Source organism: Euprymna scolopes, chromosome 15 (assembly GCF_053919585.1).
Source record: "Euprymna scolopes isolate OS-2025 chromosome 15, ASM5391958v1, whole genome shotgun sequence".
Taxonomy (NCBI): domain Eukaryota; kingdom Metazoa; phylum Mollusca; class Cephalopoda; order Sepiida; family Sepiolidae; genus Euprymna; species Euprymna scolopes.
Genome location: NC_136496.1, coordinates 129,080,776 through 129,101,196, shown reverse-complemented (window position 1 = coordinate 129,101,196; position 20,421 = coordinate 129,080,776). Strand labels below are relative to the sequence as shown.

The 20,421-nt window shown below is 34.5% G+C and overlaps 1 protein-coding gene across 3 annotated transcripts in view; it reads right to left on the bottom strand.

Annotated features, from left to right (window-relative positions):
• The window catches only part of LOC145294135 (nesprin-1-like), a 1,091,614-nt gene that overhangs the window by 737,886 nt on the left and 333,307 nt on the right, over positions 1 to 20,421 (bottom strand). For all 3 annotated transcript variants that reach the window (XM_080141241.1, XM_080141242.1, XM_080141243.1), the window contains exons 26-31: positions 19,635 to 19,955; positions 18,454 to 18,780; positions 14,556 to 14,867; positions 13,258 to 13,578; positions 9,607 to 10,248; positions 4,384 to 4,701 (exon numbers count right to left, since the gene is read on the bottom strand). In XM_080141241.1, the coding sequence (XP_079997367.1) occupies positions 4,384 to 4,701; positions 9,607 to 10,248; positions 13,258 to 13,578; positions 14,556 to 14,867; positions 18,454 to 18,780; positions 19,635 to 19,955 (2,241 nt within the window). The remainder of the gene's footprint in view (positions 1 to 4,383; positions 4,702 to 9,606; positions 10,249 to 13,257; positions 13,579 to 14,555; positions 14,868 to 18,453; positions 18,781 to 19,634; positions 19,956 to 20,421) is intronic.

The following is a 20,421-nucleotide window of genomic DNA, read 5'->3' as shown; positions in this document are numbered from 1 at the left end:
GCACATCCATCATATCATTCTGATATTATTTCTATGCAATTCACATCCTTAACCTTCACTGATGTGGTTTCACTTTCACGCATCATATTTCATACTCATGTTTGAGAGACTCTTCTCTTGGTCGACACTAGTAATGATTTGCTGTAAAAAAAAAAAAAAAAAAAAAAAAAAAAATGGAAGAATCTCCCAGAACTTATTTTATTCACTTTTCATTCTTGCACTCATACCAGCACCAGCTCCTTCCTGTGCTCCAATAGTATCACCAAGATAACAACCTCAATAGCTTCGCCATCCAGATATGCATTGTCCACATTTGAATTATCATCCATCTCTAGTGTCTTTTTAAAAAAAATTTTTATTTGAAAGTTACCACATATCAAGGCCCGAAGACTACTCAAGGATAAGGGTTAATGAATGTAAGGTGGTAATAATCGTTAATGGTGTCAATTGGGTAGAATTTGATTATTTATGGAGATGGTTCAATAAGAACTTGTTTACATTGAGCTTGAAAGCTACTATGTTGTATTAAACCGGGAAGCAGGCCAGCGGAACAGTGTTCTACAGGCAGGCAGTTCTGGGAAAGAAGCTTTATTCATGGAATCTGCGTTTAGACACAGAGTGGGGAAATCGTTTATAGTGGTTGTAGCTAGTCGAGTGTTTTTGTGAATGTTTGGCAAGGGAGGACCATAGATCGGGGTTCAGTCAAGCACTTGCCATGAAAATAAGGATAGAGCAGAGACAGGCTTGCAATGTCTTTTCTGTGAGAAAAAGCAGGAAAGCTAAAACGACATACCTAGCAGATTTCAAAACCGGTTTTGAACTATCAAGGCTTGATAGAGCACGCTGAGAAGCTCCTGCCAGATGTAGCAACAGTCCTCCATTTTAGGACGAACCTGGCTCTTATACAGATAGAGGGTTGAATCGGCAGTGAAATACCTTCTAGAGCAGTAGAGTGATCCAATAATTTTTCTAGCAATCTTGGCAATAGATTTCATGTCTGTGTTTAATTTCAGATCAAGAGTGAAGGTCAGTCCCAGGAGCTTGTCAAGACATGATGAAAGTCATTCATTTCAATTGTCTTCAACTTCTTGCACACAAAGTGGTTATCCTGTCTCAGCCTACCAGTAATTCCATTCAATGTTGTGTATTCAATACTTACAAGTACCACACACACACACACACACACACACACACACACACACACACACAAAAAAAAAAAAAAGATGAAAAGCTTAACTCTTTTCTACACATTATGAAGTAGAACTTTCCTCGTTTTGGGAACTTTCCAACACTACAACTATTGTTCATCAACTCCATGATCATCTCAATATCCGTTTCACTTGCAACTTTCAGCATTTCTGTGACAACGTCTGAGGGTCCTCCAGCCTTATCCTTCTCATACCATTTCTTGCTCAATCCTCAGGCCTTCTTCAGGTGATTAAATGCGACAGGATAGAAATGCTGAGTCTCTTGACTGTATCCTCAGTAATTACTGCCTTTCATAGTTGTCGTTGTCTCACTACGTTCTGGCCAACTCATCCTCTGGCCTTCTTTGGGTAGGAATAAAACCGCTATCTTCAGACAATGTTCACCTGGAACCATAGAGATTCAATGCATATCCACTGCATCACGGGTTCCAAATAAATAAATATTATTTAAACGGTCAATTGGGGAAAAGGAAATAATGTTCTTTACTAACTTGGTGTTTGAAGGGTGAAGGAGAAATTTAATCAAATATATCTCGTATAGAGATAAAGTGTTAACTGTAGGAAGGGAGTCCCTTGATTTCTGAGAACTTTGAAGTTAAGTGAAACAAAAGATTAAGAGAGTCTTAATATCTACTAGACGTCATCTCTATTGTCTTTGGTGTCCTGATATAAAGGTTTGTCAAGACAATTTAACATGCAGTAAACCATGACTAAATATTCAAAAAAACATAAAAGTAAAAATATATTTCATCAAAATGCATTATCTCATACGAAGAATAATGCATCTTCTAGTGATTTTATCTCTTGTAACGGTTCTTAGACTTTATCTCTTGTAACGGTTCTTAGACTTTATCTCTTGTAACGGTTCTTAGACTTTATCTCTTGTAACGGTTCTTAGACTTTATCTCTTGTAACGGTTCTTAGACTTTATCTCTTGTAACGGTTCTTAGACTTTATCTCTTGTAACGGTTCTTAGACTTTATCTCTTGTAACGGTTCTTAGACTTTATCTCTTGTAACGGTTCTTAGACTTTATCTCTTGTAACGGTTCTTAGACTTTATCTCTTGTAACGGTTCTTAGACTTTATCTCTTGTAACGGTTCTTAGATTTTATCTCTTGTAACGGTTCTTAGACTTTATCTCTTGTAACGGTTCTTAGACTTTATCTCTTGTAACGGTTCTTAGACTTTATCTCTTGTAACGGTTCTTAGACTTTATCTCTTGTAACGGTTCTTAGATTTTATCTCTTGTAACGGTTCTTAGATTTTATCTCTTGTAACGGTTCTTAGATTTTATCTCTTGTAACGGTTCTTAGATTTTATCTCTTGTAACGGTTCTTAGATTTTATCTCTTGTAACGGTTCTTAGATTTTATCTCTTGTAACGGTTCTTAGACTTTATCTCTTGTAACGGTTCTTAGATTTTATCTCTTGTAACGGTTCTTAGACTTTATCTCTTGTAACGGTTCTTAGATTTTATCTCTTGTAACGGTTCTTAGACTTTATCTCTTGTAACGGTTCTTAGATGGATTCTTTCTTGGAATCCAGCAAGACAAAGAGAAGACAGCAATAAATATAAACTATAACAGGAAAATTAATATTTTTCAATTTTACTAACTTTAATTGAAAACTGTGGTATTGATTACGTATAGAAATTGTCAGAATTGTTGGTATCGTCTGCCTGGGCGATGTTAGAATAATTATTAATCACCGATTTCAGTTTTAGAAAATGTATGTATAAGGTAATAATGTATATACAAACACTAAAGTTGCTTAGTGTATACGAAACAAACATAACTCGTGTACAACAATCATAATTTAATCATAGTCAGGGTTATCTTTCCTCTGAAAATTAAAATAAAAAAAATAGAAAAACCTTAAATAAAAACAAATTGCTTGTTTTTATTAAAACTTGAAAAAATCACTTATTTACAAAATAACAATTCTGCACAATCGTACTTATATTATCCTTCCTGTCTATGACAAAATACATTCAGTGGTAAAACCCCAATTTAGGAGCTTTGGGGTGTGTATAGTCAGCCCTTTAATCATCACTAGGGCTGTGACAACAGAATATTCTTTTTATTCTTTTGACTCAAGTATATATCCGACACAGTAAAACACAGTCAATCAACCGAGAACCACATCAGTCTATATAAAAACATAAGATATTAACGGATATATACTAAAGAGTCAGAACAATGAAAACAATATGCTGTTGTCACAGCCCTAGTTATCACTACTTTCAGGTCCACTCTGGAGTAAAGTGGCAGTACCTGTGAGGGCCACAATCGGTAGGTCAAAGAGAAATTATCGTTTACAGAATATCTTTTGAGAAGGGGGGTATGTACTAGTGAATCACCGTTTATCAAAGTTCAAAGGTCACTCGAGTATAAGGGTTAATGCACCTGTTAGGCCACCATCTGAAATTCACATTTCAGGGTTCTTTCTACCATTTTTTGAGACCTACTCTATTTCCCGACCCTAAGAATAATTTTCAAGCTTTTCTCTTGAACCATCCTGAGTATGATGTAAAACTGTATCCAGTTTGTAACTTTGGAGAGTGTGGTGTTAGTTCTTAGCAACCCTAATTTCCAGGTTCACTCCAGCCCGTGCTGGTAATAATTGCTAGGACACAACTTATGAGTTAAATAAAAACTGTTTGCAAATTATACGACTACAACAGAAATTAATCAAATAAAAAACAAAAAACAATCATACACTTTCAGCATTAAATAAGTGAACGACTGTTGACAAACTGAACAATTAACCAATCAAAATTATCCAATAATGATTCATATGGCAAGAAGCGCCAAAAATAAGTTGCCCCATAATCCTTCTGGGTGTGGCACAAAACTTCTAGTGGTAAGGACTCAATTTGGAACCTTTCAGAGTGTAAAAACACTCCTTAGTTATCATTACTCCGAGGTCTATTCTGACCTGGAGTGGAGTGTAGTACCTGTCAAAGTCTCATCTATGGATTAAATAGATTTGTTTACAGAGTATTTTTTTTTACACAATATATACCTACAAAATAGATTAATCAAAAAGCCAATCGCATATAAAACGTGTCTACAGTGTTGCAGTCCCAATAAAACCTAACAACCAATCAACCCAGATAATTAAGCAAGAATTCTTTTCTTGAAAAAAAAAAAACAAAAAAAAAAACATTACTTACTTTGCATGATTCAATTGCTTCACGCACATCTTCAACTTTGTTAAAACAATGGTTCCCACTAATCCTTTGTCTCTCATCTTGTAAAATGCTCAGGATATTTTCTCGGGTCACTGCGTAATTTTGCCACATGTTGCTTGCAGTACAAAACTTTTGCTTCTGTTGCAAAAATCCGTGCAAATGTTCCCACAATCTGTCCACCTGATTGTTGAAAGTCTGAATCTCGTCTTTTTTACGGTTGTCGGTTTGTATAATTTTATTACCGAGCCTGAGAACTTCTTCATATTTGGGATTGTAGCAGGAGATTTCTGACTGCGTGTCCTAGAAAAAAAAGGTATTTTTTTTTTTTTTTAAATCAAATGTAATGATAAACGTAAAAATGTAAACGTTAAAATTGTGTCAGTTCTAAGAAAATGTTGAAAAGAATAAAACGAAGTTAGAAAATCATCTGAATTTAAAAAAATAATGAAGCGAAGCACTTAAAAAGAAACAATAATCGATATTTGACAGATATAATCTGTCTGTTTAGCGAATGATGATATTATGTCGGACATAAGTGTGGCAGTGTGGCACGTGGCAGTGTGGCACACCAACAAAATTACTATTTCCTACTTAAAGTGTGACAGACCGACTGATTAATGGACAGGGCTTGTCAAAAAGAATAAAATGAATCAACAACGTCATATGACAACTTTTCTATCATCATTATCAATAAAAAAAAAACAGAACTAAAATAACAACAACAACAACAACAAAAAACAATAATTAGTAATCCAAAGATACGTCCATTAAATCTGCGCTCTTAGCGATTAAATTGCTATTCAAACGTAAAAGTGACAAACCGACCTACGTGTGTAGAGATTCTTGTTTGTGTTGGAAAATCAGGTGTGTTTTGAGATTTAATTTCTATTTTAAACTTAACATACAAGGGTCTGTCAAAAAGATGAACACATCAAAATAATCTATTTTTTTATACACACACAAAATAAAATAAGATTCTTAACACCTAAATAAACTTGGAACTTTCTTTTGGCCCATAAAACCAGTTTGAACAAAATTTTAAATCAAAACATTCTAGTTGATAATTAAATAAAACTTGAAAAAACAATTATTGGACAAAATCGACATCATGTTTTTGTATTGTGTAGTTTTCAACCAGATAAAACCGATTTTTTTGTAAGACATTTTCCGGACTTTTACGTAAACAGTCGGAAGATGCCGAAACGCTTAGCCAATTAGAATGCTAAGGAAGCAGACGATAAATCTTAGCATATTTGGCAGACATAAGTCGAAATGAAACTGACGAAGAGCGAACTTTTTTTTTTTTTTTTTTTTTTTTTTTACCCCAACCGCATCGGTTTTGTCCGTTTTAAATGTACCAGTACCAAAAAGATAAAAGAAAATCTAAACCCTCATTGTTGCATTGAAAACGTAAAAAATAAATAAATAAATAAAAATAAAATAACTTAACTTGTCGTAAAATATCTTCAAAACAATTCATTGAAAAAAAAAATACATACGGTGAGTTTTTTTTTGTTTGTTTATTTTTCCATCAGCCTCGTTTTGATTTTGACATAGTTTTTTTTTTATTCATCTCTCTCTCTCTCTCTCTCTCTCTCTCTCTCTCTCCCTCTCTCTCTCACACACACACACACACACACACACACACACGTATTTCGGAGTCGACAAAAATCGGGTTTGTTTGTGTTCAAAAGTTATACCAATGTTCATTTTTTTAATTAAAGTTTTATGTTGTATACTTTATTTTTATTTATTTTGTTTTGGTAACACATACGTATATATAATATCAATATATCTATATCCTAATAGAACTCTAACGATGATGTTTGTTATCTTTGTTAGCTGCTTGTCACCGTGCACACTTCTCGTGTACATGAATAATCCAAATAGTGGGAGGAAGGTCGAATAATGGAAATAATTGGGTGAATGAGAAGTGGTGGGAGAAATAGAATAACTAAAATGGAGGGAGAAAAAGAAAGGAAGAAGGTGGAAGGGAGAAAAAGAAAGAGGTAGAGGAGGAAGATAGAGGAAGGGGGAGAGAAGAGAAAGAACTCGGATTACAAAGAGGAGAAAGAGAAAGGAGAAAAAAGGGAGAATAAGGTCTATTATGACATCACAATGTATTCTGATAATGGGAGATCCTTTGACTTTGTAATACTTGTCAAAATATGAATATCCACCAATATCATTGTTTAGAATATTATAATATAACAAATATCCAATTGTAAATTAGCAGACATTTAAAAATCAAAATAAAATTTTATTTCAGGACGAGAAATATAATTTAAGTCTAACAATCAATTTTTTTTAGCAAATTTAGGCTAAGACACAATAAAGTTTTTTTTTATTTGTTACAGATGAACATGTTAATCTTAGATAAATGTAGAAATCGCTTAATATGAAATACATTTATCACTTTGATAATTATAAAAGAAAATCGAATATTAACAAAACAAGTGAAGCATGCATGGTCCCCCGTAAATGCCCAGTGAACGAGGCATAAAAAATGATTAAGTTCAGCATTTGCCCCCCCCCCCCCATTTAACCCCAAAAGTCCCCAGGGGATGTCAAATCCTGGTGAAAATGAACAAACGGTGCAGCTTTAGGCCTTAACATATGTAAATTTGAGTTCTGCACTATACAAAAAAAAAAAAAAGAAATGACTAAGTCCATCACCCCCCCCCCCATTTAGCCCCCAAGGCATTTAACTCCCTCGGATGATCACTTATTTCGATGATTACATGATGGTCAGGTTAATATCACGAGAGGACATTAGTTATATTCATATTTCATATCAAAACCTGAAGAATTTTACAACAGAAACATTTATTAACTCTTTAACAGATGGAATCAAGTTATAGGGAGCAAGTGCCATTATTGTTATAAAGATTTCCATTTTTTTTTTTTTCATTTTCAAGATAAAATTTTCATTTGGCAAAACATTTGCACCAACCTTTTATATATATATATATATATATATATATGTATAGAGAGAGAGAGAGAGAGAGAGAGAGAGAGAGAGAGAGAGAGAAAGAGAGAGAGAGAGAAAGAGAGAGAGAGAGATAGTGGACTGATAAAATTATCGCTCTAGAAAAGACGACATGATTCCATTTCCGTTTGATGACAACTGGTTTTCTTTTTTTGTTGCAGGCCATCTACTAGTTTGCCAGTTGTGTACAAATCTCAAGAGCGATAGGAATCTTCTATAATATCTGAAAGTGACACAATGTTCAACAAGCAAGATCGGAGATGTGCCACTGTACAACTCATGCTCTCTATCGATCCAAGTTATGACAACAGAACAATTGCCAGCACCCTAAAAATGCATCACTGGATTGTCACGAATAACACGGTTATGGTCTTTGGTGTGGCTTTGCATAAGGGCTATATCATGCCACCTCACCTTTGAACTCAGCTTGAAAGTCAACACCAAAGTGTACCTGGATGTGCTGAAGAGTTTAGTAATCCCTGGTGCAATCAGGTGGCCATTAGCATTGGGTGTGGCACTAGGATTCGGCGCTTGCCCACAAGTCCAAAGAGACCCAGGCTTCGCTCCAGAAGGAGTACCAGGACTTTGTACCCTTCTCATTGGCCCCACTTCTCCATTGACCCGAATCCGCTTGACCACTTCGTTTGGTTAAAAAAAAGGTTTTTTTTTAAAGATTTTAGAGTGGTCTTAAATTTTTGATCCGGAGAATATATACTGTCATTTTTCAATTATCTGATACAATATCTTTTTCAAGATTTGTTGCTTGGCTGGAAATGAGCCTTAATCAGAAAAAACGGAACAGTTGAGGATATTGGAATCGGTATCAGAAAATTAGTGCCTATTTTCCAATGCCAAAAACGATTCTTTTGATCTTTTTTATTTGACTTTGTGTAAAGCAAAATCTACCATTGCTGGTATTAATAATAAAATAAATATTTATTGACTTTAAACGACCAGTAAAACTAAAATCAATAGATCATCCCTCATAAGTGTATTTTTACGTATATTTGCACATTTGACATGTGTTTTTACAGTAATAGGGAAAAATGAATAGTTAAATATTGAGAGATTTATAAAGAATCGGAAGTGGATTCGGTAATTGTATTGGAATCAGGAGAAATATTGGAATCGTCCCATCATAAATGTAGCAGAAAGTTTCTATCATCATAGATTTATAGCTACATGGAAAACTACTCACCCCATGTCACACATTGTCAAAAATCAAATATTTCAAGCAAGTTTCATAATTTGAACCTGTGAAACAACGACTGAAGTGCAAATTTAAAGTAATTTTCTTCTGAGGCTTGAAAATTCAATCAAATATTAAAAATACCAAAATTATAATTAAGAATTGTTTAAGACTTCTACCATATCATGGCTGACAGAACGAGAAAGATCTAACACCGTGAATTAAATAAAGAGTTCAGTTTGAAATTCTATATAGATCTCAGAGTTTGACAAGATGCAAACAAAGGTTGGAGGTTACATCGGCTAAAACGTTTTTAGAATAACATAAAAAATGAGAACAATTGTTTGGATAATCTATTTGTCTAAATAGCAGAAAGCACCATCTGAAAAAATAATTATGAAACATTTTTTTAAATTTGAAATTTAATTGAAGAATTTTGAAGAATTCAATGCCAAACTAATCTTTCTATATTAAATATATTTATATGTCCTAACGAACAGGATTCACACTTGCACTGATTAACTAATCTTCATGAATTTTGGAATACAGTTAATAAGCATAAGGGGTCCAAATGTGGACTATATTTAATTGAATTCAGTCTAATAAATAGAGGTTAAAAAGGAGAAAACCCTTCCATAAAACTTTGACTGTAGGTATCAGAGATCAATTAATAAATATTCACCAAATTGCAATGCCTTTCGGGTATTTTAAAGGTTTTTGTGCAGTATGATATGGACACACTCTTTCATTTGAAAACTCAAATATATTAGATTAGCATTAAATTTGATCCCTAGATATTCGACACCTATTAAGCAAGATTATCTGAATTTCATTTTATTCTTAAAACCCATTAAGTCTTAAATTTTAAACATTTTTTAAATGTATTTTGATCAAAATTGGAATAAGGATTCTAGATATAAAGTTCAGTTTCATTATATCTTAATCTTCGTTAGTGGACATATTCTGGTGGGGGTAATTATACCTGTGTAGAGACGGGTATTCTTCTAATTCAATCAAAATTTCTTACCTCAAAGTTTTGAATCATCTGACTGATCCCCGTCGGTGTTGATTCTTCAACCTGAAAAGCATCAGTTCGCATTTTGATTTCTTCCAACATTTTGATCAGCAAATCTTTCTTTTCGATATATGCAGTCCAAAGATGATTCAACTCTCCAATTTTGTCACCTTTTTCCGACACAGACATTTCAACGGACGAGAGCAGAGATTCAACACCTTGAAACTCTGTCGCAAAGTGAAGATTTCTCAGTGTGGCACGATCTTTAATGACAAACTGAGACGATCTCATCAAAGAATCCAGTTCTGGGACAGAACTAGCCCAGCCGTTTAGTTCTTCCTTCACATTCTCGATACTTCGGTTGATTTCAGCAATTTCCGATTCAGTGACGTCAGGTGATGATAACTGTAGTTCTAATTGTTTCAATTTGCCTTGCGACTTTTTGCAGAGTGTGATGTAAGCAACCCAACTTTCGCAGAGTTTGACCCGCGAAGCTGAGGTGTCCTTCACCTTTGTATAGATCGTGACCATCCGGTTGAAACGCTCTTCTAACACGGCTGCTTCATCTTCAGAGCAGCTCAAGAGGAACGATTTAAAATCAGCAGACAATTTATCAAAGGTATCATCCCATGTCAAAGACTCTGACGACATTGACTGAAAGGATATAGAAGTGAAATTTCTAATTTAATTGTTGGAAACAGACATTTTCAGATTTAAAAAAAAAGCCAAAAAAACAACGTGAATTCAATTTTTTTAAAACAGGCAAGCTTTAAAATTTAAAAAAGTACAAAAAACAAAAAAAAAAAAACGAAAAAAAACAAACGAAAAAAACAAAAACGAAAAAAAAAACGAAAAAAAAAATAACGTAAAAAAAACGAAAAAAAAAAACGAAAAAAAAAAATACAAAAAAAAAAATGAAAAAAAAAATACAAAAAACAAAGACGTATCCACTCCGTGTGCGTTTTATAATGAAAATATTTTTTCAAACTGAAATATGACAGACAAACTCAGGAACCGGAGCTCCCATTGAGATTATTTAGTTTGGTTGTTTTGTGGCATATAAATCATTTGTTGGAAATATTCTTAACAAGACTCTTTATGCAAATTATCCACTATTACTTGAGGAGAGGCTATATATAAACACTCAAAAAAAAAAAAAAGAAGAATCTCATGGTCGAGAGAGCTCAAAAAATAAATAAGAATTTAGTGGAATGGCCAGAGGTGCTCAAAGCAGAATTTACCCAAAGGACGAGCAGAGTTAAAAAAAAAAAAAAAAGAATTTATTGAAAGAACGAGAGGAGCTCAAAAAGAATTTACTGAAAGGAATGAAAACATTCATGTCTGTTACTTTTTTTTTTTTTTAATTCAATTTTTACCCCAAACAAGGCACAGTGCCACTTTGAAGCAGGGGGCTACTATCAGGGACTTAATTAGCGGGGTCATTATGAAGGGAGATGAGTAGAAAGATGTTTGTTAACATTACACTTGAACTTCTGCATATCAGTGCAGTTGGGAAAGCAGAATCCCGGAAGGGAGTTCCAAAGACCCGCAGTTCTAGGGAAGAAACTATTGGAGTAAAAGGCTTTCTTGCACCTAGGGATCTTTATTGTAAAGGGATGAGACTTAGTAGCTTGTCGGAGGTAGTTACGTCGGGGAGGTATAAGTGTTTGCAGTTCATCAGAGCATTCAACATTAAAGTATTTGTAGAACAGGCAGAGGGATGCAACATCTCGTCGATGGGACAGAGGCTGAAGCCTAGATGACAGTTCAGGACCTATCAGGTTGGCGACTCTCTTTTGAACCCTGTCCAGGAGCGAGAGACAAGCAGCAGATGCACCAGCCCAGATGTGACAACAGTACTCCATACATGGTCGAATGGTGGCCTTATAGAGGTACAGGATACTGTCAGGCGTAAGTAGTTTTCTAGCACGGTAGAAGGAGCCAACCTTCCTTGCAGCAGCCTTGGCAATGCTCTCAATGTATCTATTCCAGTTCATATTCCCTGTAAACGTTCTCCAGGACAACAGTTTTAAAAACTCCTAAACTTCAAACAGACATAAGTATTATCTTTTATTGTATTTGTAATTATAATTGAATATAATTTATTTTTGAATTCAATAATTTGTTGGGTTTTAATTGGCTTCGCCAAAAAAAAAAAAAAGACAAAAAAAACTTCTTTCTATTCTATAAACAACAAAAAAAGGTGTTAGAAATAATTAACATGAAAAAAAAAAAAATTCGAACACCTTTTTCAGATTATTTAAAGCCAAATCCAGTAATTTTGGAAAACGTTTTTATGCTTCAATTTGTTTATATCTTTAAATATTTATTTACCATGTTTGGTTTGGTTGTTTTGTTTTATGGCATATCAAACATTCTCAGGTTCACTCATTTTTAGAAAAGCTTTTATGCTCTAAATTCTTGATATCTTCAAATATTTATTCATGGAATTTGGTTTGGTTGTTTTGTTTTACGGCATATCAATCCTTTTTGGTTTATTCAATGCCGAATGCAGTAATTTTGGAAAAAAAAGGTTTTATGCTTCAAGTTCTTTATATCTTCATATATTTATTAATGGTGTTTGGTTTGGTTGTTTTGTAGAGAAAAATTGTTTCTATTTTTAACTTTGCAGAACATTATTGAGTTTTGCAAACAAAAACAACAAAAAACAATAACGTCAATATTTGGTGGATTTAAATCAGAAAATTGATATCCCCAGACAGCTTGACTGGTTGAATCAGTCTAATCATAATGCATGGATGCAACTAAATGCATTCAGATTGTGACTTTGGGATCAATTAAGAATACAGATTATAATTCTCTTTTAAAATCTACATCTATATAATAAAATAAAGTTAGTCTCTTTCTTCACTTCTATCACTATTAGTTTCTGCTCTACAAAAATCAATATTTCATTCTGAATAGCTAGTTCTTGTTGGTATCAGACCATCATGTTCTTCAGAACAATTATATGTAATTCAATTTAATCCCTTTTTAAAAATATTTAACTATTGTTCAAATGGAGACATTTTTCAATAATGGTCTAGACATCAACAGCAGCAGCACATCCCCCCTCCCCCCAACAAAAGCTTCCACTTTTCCTCACCATGGTAGGAGCAGTAGCAACCTAATAATGTTAGTTCCTATGTGCTAACATGGCTCTGATTAAAATCCAGGAGATGTCAACATCAGGATCCGTTATCTTCTGGTCATCTGCACTTTGCTGCAAACAAAGATGTGCCAGCTGGGTTCAAAAAATTCATGGAATATGCATTTACTATTTGTTTCTGTTCTGGGCCAAACTTTCCCCAACTTTGCATGTAACCGCTAGGCCTTGCTGCTCTGGGTAGCAAGAAAACCTTTCATTTTTAGCCATACTAATCAATAGAAGTGATTATAATCAAGACTGCCTACACTTTTTGACTTCCGGTTTCTGCTCTGCAGATGGGATGATGGTGACAAGCAAGATATGGTCCTTTCTGATTAATGATTATCTTACTCTCAGATAACATGAAAGCTTCCCCCCACATTTCCCTATGTAAAGAATGGCTTTCTTATCTGCTTGATCATGTTGAATTATCCAGCCAAATAGACAACAGAAACCGGAAGTCAAAAAGAGCAAAGAATTTTGACTATAAGCTAACACATTAGACTTGTACTTACTTGATATTTTTCAAGAATGCTTGGTATATCATCTGCGTAGATTTCACCTAGTGATGTCAGTGATTGATTGTTGGATTTTAACCATTTTTCGAAATTCTCCAAGTTGATGAGGAATTTCTCGGAATGTCCCACTGCAGCAGAGACTTTTACATGCCGATCATCGGAAAGCTCTGTAACATTGTTCCAACTGTCCGTGATATCTTTTTGTTGTCTGTCTAAAGTCTCTACGCCCTTTCGAGAAGCATGTGGTTTCACTTCCTCAAACTGATGGTTCAATTTTACCAAAAAGGTTGTCTGTTCTTCAATCTCTTGGGTTAATGCCTGAAAGTAAATTAGAAATAAAATCATTCACATTGATGAACAAAATTTTGCTTCAATGATTCTTGTGGATGTGAAAAATAATTTTAAATTATTACATTCAAACTCTATACAAAATAAGAGAAAAAGTAAAAAAAATTCTAAACATATTCTTCACCAGGTAATACTTAATTTTATGCAAAGTAATTGTGTCCCCTTAACAAACCAACATTAATGTTTAATGCTTACGTAGAAAATCAAATACTCTACAAATGCATAATATAATAAAATAATCGATATGTAATAAGAAATGTTTAATAATAATTTTAATAAGTAAAAAAAAATATCAGTAAACATTTACAACAAATAAATAATAAATATTTAAATTTTCTGCGAGACTGTTACAAAATGCAACCCATAATTTCTCCCGTTTTCTCTGAATTTAGTGGAGCTATTTATTTGAAAAAAAAAAGAAAAAGAGGTATATTTCGATGATGATGATGATGATGATGATAGTAGTAGTAGTAGTAGTAGTAGATTTCATGAATCCAGCAGACTACAGAGCGAACATCAAAAAGATGGATAAGTGAGGCAAATACAGATAATGAAATCGACTGAATTATTTTTTACTAATGAGTTACCACTCATCAAGGCCAAAAGTCACTTGAATATAAAGGTTAATAATAATAATTAGCTTGACATTTGAATGATGATGAATACTATGAGAGGAATCAAAATTTCCAAACACAACCTACTCAAAACAAACGCAATTCAATGTTATGTCCATGTTGAACAAAAATGGATGAGAGTTCTGAGGTAGATGCAAAACAATTGAGGTAGAAAACCAAGGAAACATCGGAGAATATAATAAAGACTTAAAGAAAAAAGATTAAATAAAGACCTGGCCAGAGATAGATTATTTGGAAGTCAATTTCTAAAAGCTGTCAATCACATGCCAGGATGTAAAGTGGATGTTAAACCAATTATAATGATGATCTTACCCGAGTTGTAGCTAATTCGTATTTGAGAATCGAGAGGTCAACCGTGTTGACCTTTGGCACGACACTTAATTTGGTTTCATACTTCTGAATAACATTTTGAAATTTGTTTGCCGTGTTGTCGAGTGTTAGAAATGCGCTGTGAATTTCCTCAATGTTCTTTGTAATGTCCTCTACACCTGACTGGACGCTGTTCAATTTTGCCTGGAGTTCTTCCACTTGACTGATGACTTCCGACTGATTGGAAACTTCGTGAGCCTCACCGAACAGTTTTTCAAACAGCAACAACTGTTTTTCATAATCATGGAGAAATTCCTGCAAATAAATATCATCATATTCAGTTATTTATTATGGCTCGTTCTAAAGGCAATCTGCCTTAGATCCGAAGGAGTGTGTGCCACAGTGATACCAGTGGCCTTGCTCCATCAGGTATAGTTGTTGCATATTAGCACAAAATTATCTGAACCTGAAGATTATTATTATCGTGTAGATTAGATTAGTTTTAAAGAGAAAAATGGAATTCAAGGACAAATATAGTTAAATGACGTTTTAGGAATTTAACTTGACTAGATTCTAAAAAGAATAACAAGAAATTTTAGATAAATAAAAACAAATACGTTTTAATAGAAAAGAATGTTAGAACATAAACAAAATATATGACGAGGGTAGATCATTTGATTTATGTCTTTGGTGACAAAGTTTGTGTCGTAACGAGATAATTTTGTAAATATACATAATCATAGTTAGGAGTTAATCAGGAGTCTTCAGTGAAAGAGTTGGAATGAGTAGACGGGACAGACAAGTTCTTAGCTGATTAGGAATCGTTCATTTATGGAAGCATTCAGCTGGAAAGATAGTAATATGTAATCCCTGAAAAAGGAATGGCGTGCAACTCCAGAACAAAAAGTCGCAACAGAAATAAGTGTAAATGTGGAAAAGCAATTCAGTTGTCTGAGTTGTTGGGGGTAGAAAGTGACTTACATTTTCAGAAGCGAGTCTGGGCAAGCAGACAATGGTGCTATTTGTCCAGTTTGTTGAATTCTTGAAGATATTTCTATCTGTTTATTAGATGTGTTAAAAATGTATGCACACATACAATGAACATTAGATAGACGACTCTATAACAAACATGTACACGGTTTGGTTTCCTCGTTTATACATACCTGTTTTATATACACTCGCTATACAACCCCCATGTCATACAGAGCCCCCAACAATACGAAAGAATTAAATACAAAATTTTTATAAACATAGGAGATCAAACCACTGTAAGAACTAAAAATAGATGCAGAAAAATTATACATCAGAGTGACAGAAGGCGATTGAAAACAAAGAATCTACATACACGCAAATTTCATTTTATTACACCAAAAAATTTATATAGCAGATCACTTTCCAGATAAAATGCATGATTATATTTATTCTTCTATTATGTCTGTAAAGGCAATCCATCTCAAAGAATTCAACTATTTATAAATGAATACGAGAAAACATAAGTAAAACTAAGTAAATATTTAATTTGCATTTATGATATCTTTTAAAAATTTTTTAATGGTTTAAGTTTGATGCGAATGAAAAGCTAAAATCTATTGCTAATTCGATTTGAAGATTGTGAGATGTGAGCTGGCGATGGTGATGTGGAAGCAGTGGCATGCAGGAAGGATCATAGCTGATGTTCTGACGATGTCCTAACAACTAACAGTAAAGATTAAGCAATGAAAGATTCTTAAATGAGAGAAGAATCCAGGTTGTCCTCAATGGGCGTATGTTGAAAACATTTGATATAAATGCAGGTGTGCCACAGGGATCGATTCTTGGACCTTTGTTATTTCTGATATTCATAGATGATTTACCTGATAAAATTGTCTCTGAGATGGGTATATTTGCTGCCGACACCACGCTCTATAGCAGGCACATGGGGAAAACTAATAAGCACATATCTAAGGTAATAAGAGAAACCCTACAGGAAGACCTTTAGTCGGTAGTGGAATGGAATAAAAAATGGATGGTAACGTTCAACGCTGCCAAGACAAAGCTCGTTTCTTTTAATAATTACATGAAACCTACACCAGCCACCAATAGCTATGGCTAGAGATACTTTACCTGAGAGCACTTCGTTCAAGCTCCTTGGCTTAACGTTCACAGGAAACGTTGGAATAGATACATTGGGATCATTGTTAAGGCTGCTGCAAAGAAAGTGCACTCTCTATTGCGCTAGAAAGTTACTTACGCCTGAAAGTATCCTATATCTCTACAAAGCCACCATTCTCCCGTGTATGGAGTACTGCTGTCACATTTGAGCTGGTGCATCTGCTACTAGTCTCCTGCTCCTGGACAGGATCCAAAAACGAGTCATCCCCTGCCCCACCGACGAAATGTTGCATCCTTCTGCCTGTTTTACAAGTATTTTAATGGTGGATGCTCTGACGAACTACAAGCCCTCCCCCTCGACGAAAATACCCCCGACAAACCTGAGACGCAGCAAAGTCCCACCCCTACACAGTTGAGATCCCTAGATGTAAGAAATCCTTTTACTCTAATAGCTTCTTCCCCAGAACTGCAGGACTTTGGAATTCTCTTCCGGTTTCCTGCTTCCCCAACTGTACTGACATGCAGAAGTTCAAGTGTAATGTGAACAAACATCTTGCTGCTAAACTCCCTACATAATACCCCTGCAACTTAGGTCCCTGATAGTATCCCCCTACATCAAAGTGGCACTGTGCCTTGTTTGGGGTGAAAATGTAATTAAAATAAAAGATTCAGGAAAATCTAGACAAAACAATATGAACATTAATGAGAGAGAGATATGGGCATCCAAACGGTGACGACGAAAAAATGGATCTTAACTACTTCGCATACAAATTCACTAGGTCAAACTACTAACAACGAAAGCCCAAGATGATCGCCTCACGAAAACAAAATGACATCTCAATAAAATAAAACATCAATTTCTCTGGTGTTTTAAGACAAGTGCAGAATAACAAGCAGCTTTTATCATCTATAACTCATCAGTGTAGTTAGACAGAACAAGTGCATCTATGTTGCGATTAGAAATTATAATTGACCACAAACAAGACACAACAGAAAGAAAGTGAAATAAAAACATGCATTTTTTTTTCAAATGAAAATATTTAATTCTGATGTTTTATTTATATTCATTAAGAAATTTAATTTCGTTCATCAAAGTGGATAATTTTTTATGGAAATCGCCCCAGACAAGACATGAATCTACTTGATGTTAGGAGTTTAAAAAAAAAATCTACTTAAAACTTCAAAACTTGCCAACAATAAGTGTAAAATGGAATTTGATTTTGATAAAAAAAAAAAAAACCCAGCAGTTTTCCCTCTTTGTCACAAAGATCGCTCATGACAAAATAAGGGAAGTAAGAGTTATGAGGCTGTCAAAAGTAAACTCAAGCAGATCTTGGGTTTACTTTCGACAGCCTTGTTAACGATGTTTTTTTTTTGTTTTTTTACTTCGGAGTTACCACTTATCAAGGCTCAAAGGCCACTCAAGAAAAAGGGTTAATGAATGTAAGGCGGTAATGTAGTAATTGTTAATAGTATGAATTGAGTTGAATTTGATTATTTATGGAGATGATTCAACAAGAACTTGTTTACATTGGATTTGAAGGCTACCATGTTGTATTCAACCGGGAAGCAGGCCAGCAGAACAGTGTTCCACAGGCGGACAGTTCTGGAAAAGAAGCTTTGTTCATGGAATCTGCATTTAGATTTGGTTAGTTCTAATAGTGCTTGTTTTTTAGCAACTTTTGTTCAACTTTAAATGAATCATCAAATGTTACAGGACAGATTAACACAACCAGTTTTAAAGTGACGATGCCATCATCTTATAAATGAAAACAAAAAAAAATCTAATAAATGAAAACAAAAAACATACCTGATGTTCACTGTATAATTTTTTGCAATCTTCAATAGAGTCGCATTTTCGTACTGGTTTTGAGCAATATTGCTGTGCGCTTGTTAACCACGGTGATAGTTGATTGAGGAGTGAGAGGTACATTTGCCAGTGCGTGACGCTCCCAGAGTAGGATGTCCGGCAATCGTCAGCCTCAGTTAGAAGTTGCTGCCATTGCCTACGAGTGGTTTTTAGCTTCGATTTTAGGGCTGCCGTCTCCCTACTTCGAAAGTTTTGGGAAAGTTCCTTGGAATCTTCCTCCAAGTTTTCCAAAGTGATATGGTTCTCTCTGACATCACGGCAAAGTAACTACGAAAAAAAAAAAAAATAGAAACACAAAATCATAAATAAATTCATTTAGATTTGGGAGTCGGGTGTTTTAGGTTACAACTAGTGTAGGACTTTACTGTACGCTCAGGTATCCGTTTTGCAGGTACCTGAGCATACAGCAAAGTTCCGACCTTAACTTTTGACCTTGAAAAATGGTGTACATCATCCCTTGGTCAGAGACCATCATCATGTCAGGTTTGTTCATGAGCTATCCAGTGGCGGGGGTTGTAGGAGAGTATATATACATAGGCTATGACCTTGATCATTACCTCGGAAAATGTTGTGCACCATTCCTAGGTGGGGGACCATCATCATGCCAAGTTTGGTTATGATCGGTCCAATGATGTGAGCTGTAGGAGAGTTGTACACAGACAGACACACACACGAACGCTAGTACTTTATATATAGAGATGATAAAAAATGCTGTTTCATATGGTTATAGAAGCTGTTATAGAAGAAAACAAATACGCACACACACACAAGTATATGCATTTATCTACACCTATGTACACATGCCCATAGAGAAGAATTTGAATGCTTTTTAGTCACTTTCTTTGATGTATAAAGTTTCTCTGTACAAAAGTTTGTCAGCACAACCTGGCATGATGATACTTTTCACCAGAAATAAACCCTGATTAAATATCTAAAGTAACATATTATTCTGAAGCTCAAATAAGATCCATTTGGCCACAGTGCTTCTCAAAGAGAGCTTTATAATATGTAAATGAGTTATGTGTTTTCTTTTATTATAAAAACAACACATCATCCATTTACGTAGCATATAGATATATATATATATATGTATAATTACAAGCACATACATTTATACTTACCTCGATGTTGGATAATAGCTTTTCTGGAGATTCTGTTGTCGCATCTTTTAGTTTGCTCAGGTCAATTTCCGTGTGCTTCAACCAACTCTCAAAATTCTTGAGACGATCATAATATTCTGACCAGCGGCCAATGAGGCCCTCAAGTTGGGTTAATTTAGATGCCAAACGTTCAGAAACATTTTTCAACCTGTTGTCAATAACAGTGATCTCTTTCTGCAGAGGATCTTGCCTGTCACTGCTGGCCCCTTTACACAACTCGGCATTTATTTTACGCATCTCATCAAGTCGTCCGTTCAGCGACTTGATCATCTGCTGCAATTTCTGTGGAAATGATATTTGGATACATAATTGTTGTTTGTAGAAATAAAAGGAAATAAAAATAATATACAAACAAGAATAGATTGAAAGCAGGTTGGAAAAAAGCTGAAAATAATAAGATGATTATTTTTATACAACCGATTTTTGAAGAAGACGAAGAAACCGTTTTCCTTGGGAACGGATCCCATAACGAGAAATGCGAGATAAACACGTAATTGACAAGAAAGGCTCGGTTTCTTTTGTCACATCTACTTTTATTCTGCATGGTTTTTAAGTTTTTTTTTTGTTGTTGTTGTTTTTTTGCTGTTGTGGCCTTGAAGGAACGAAAACAAATAAGACAACAAGGAGGTACTTAACAAGAGTATGTACCGAAGTAATGCGTTGTCAGAGACTGCTTTTGAATTGAGCATGGTGATTCTCTCGCTCAGTTAAATGAAGCAATAGGAGAGATCACCATAACAATATATAT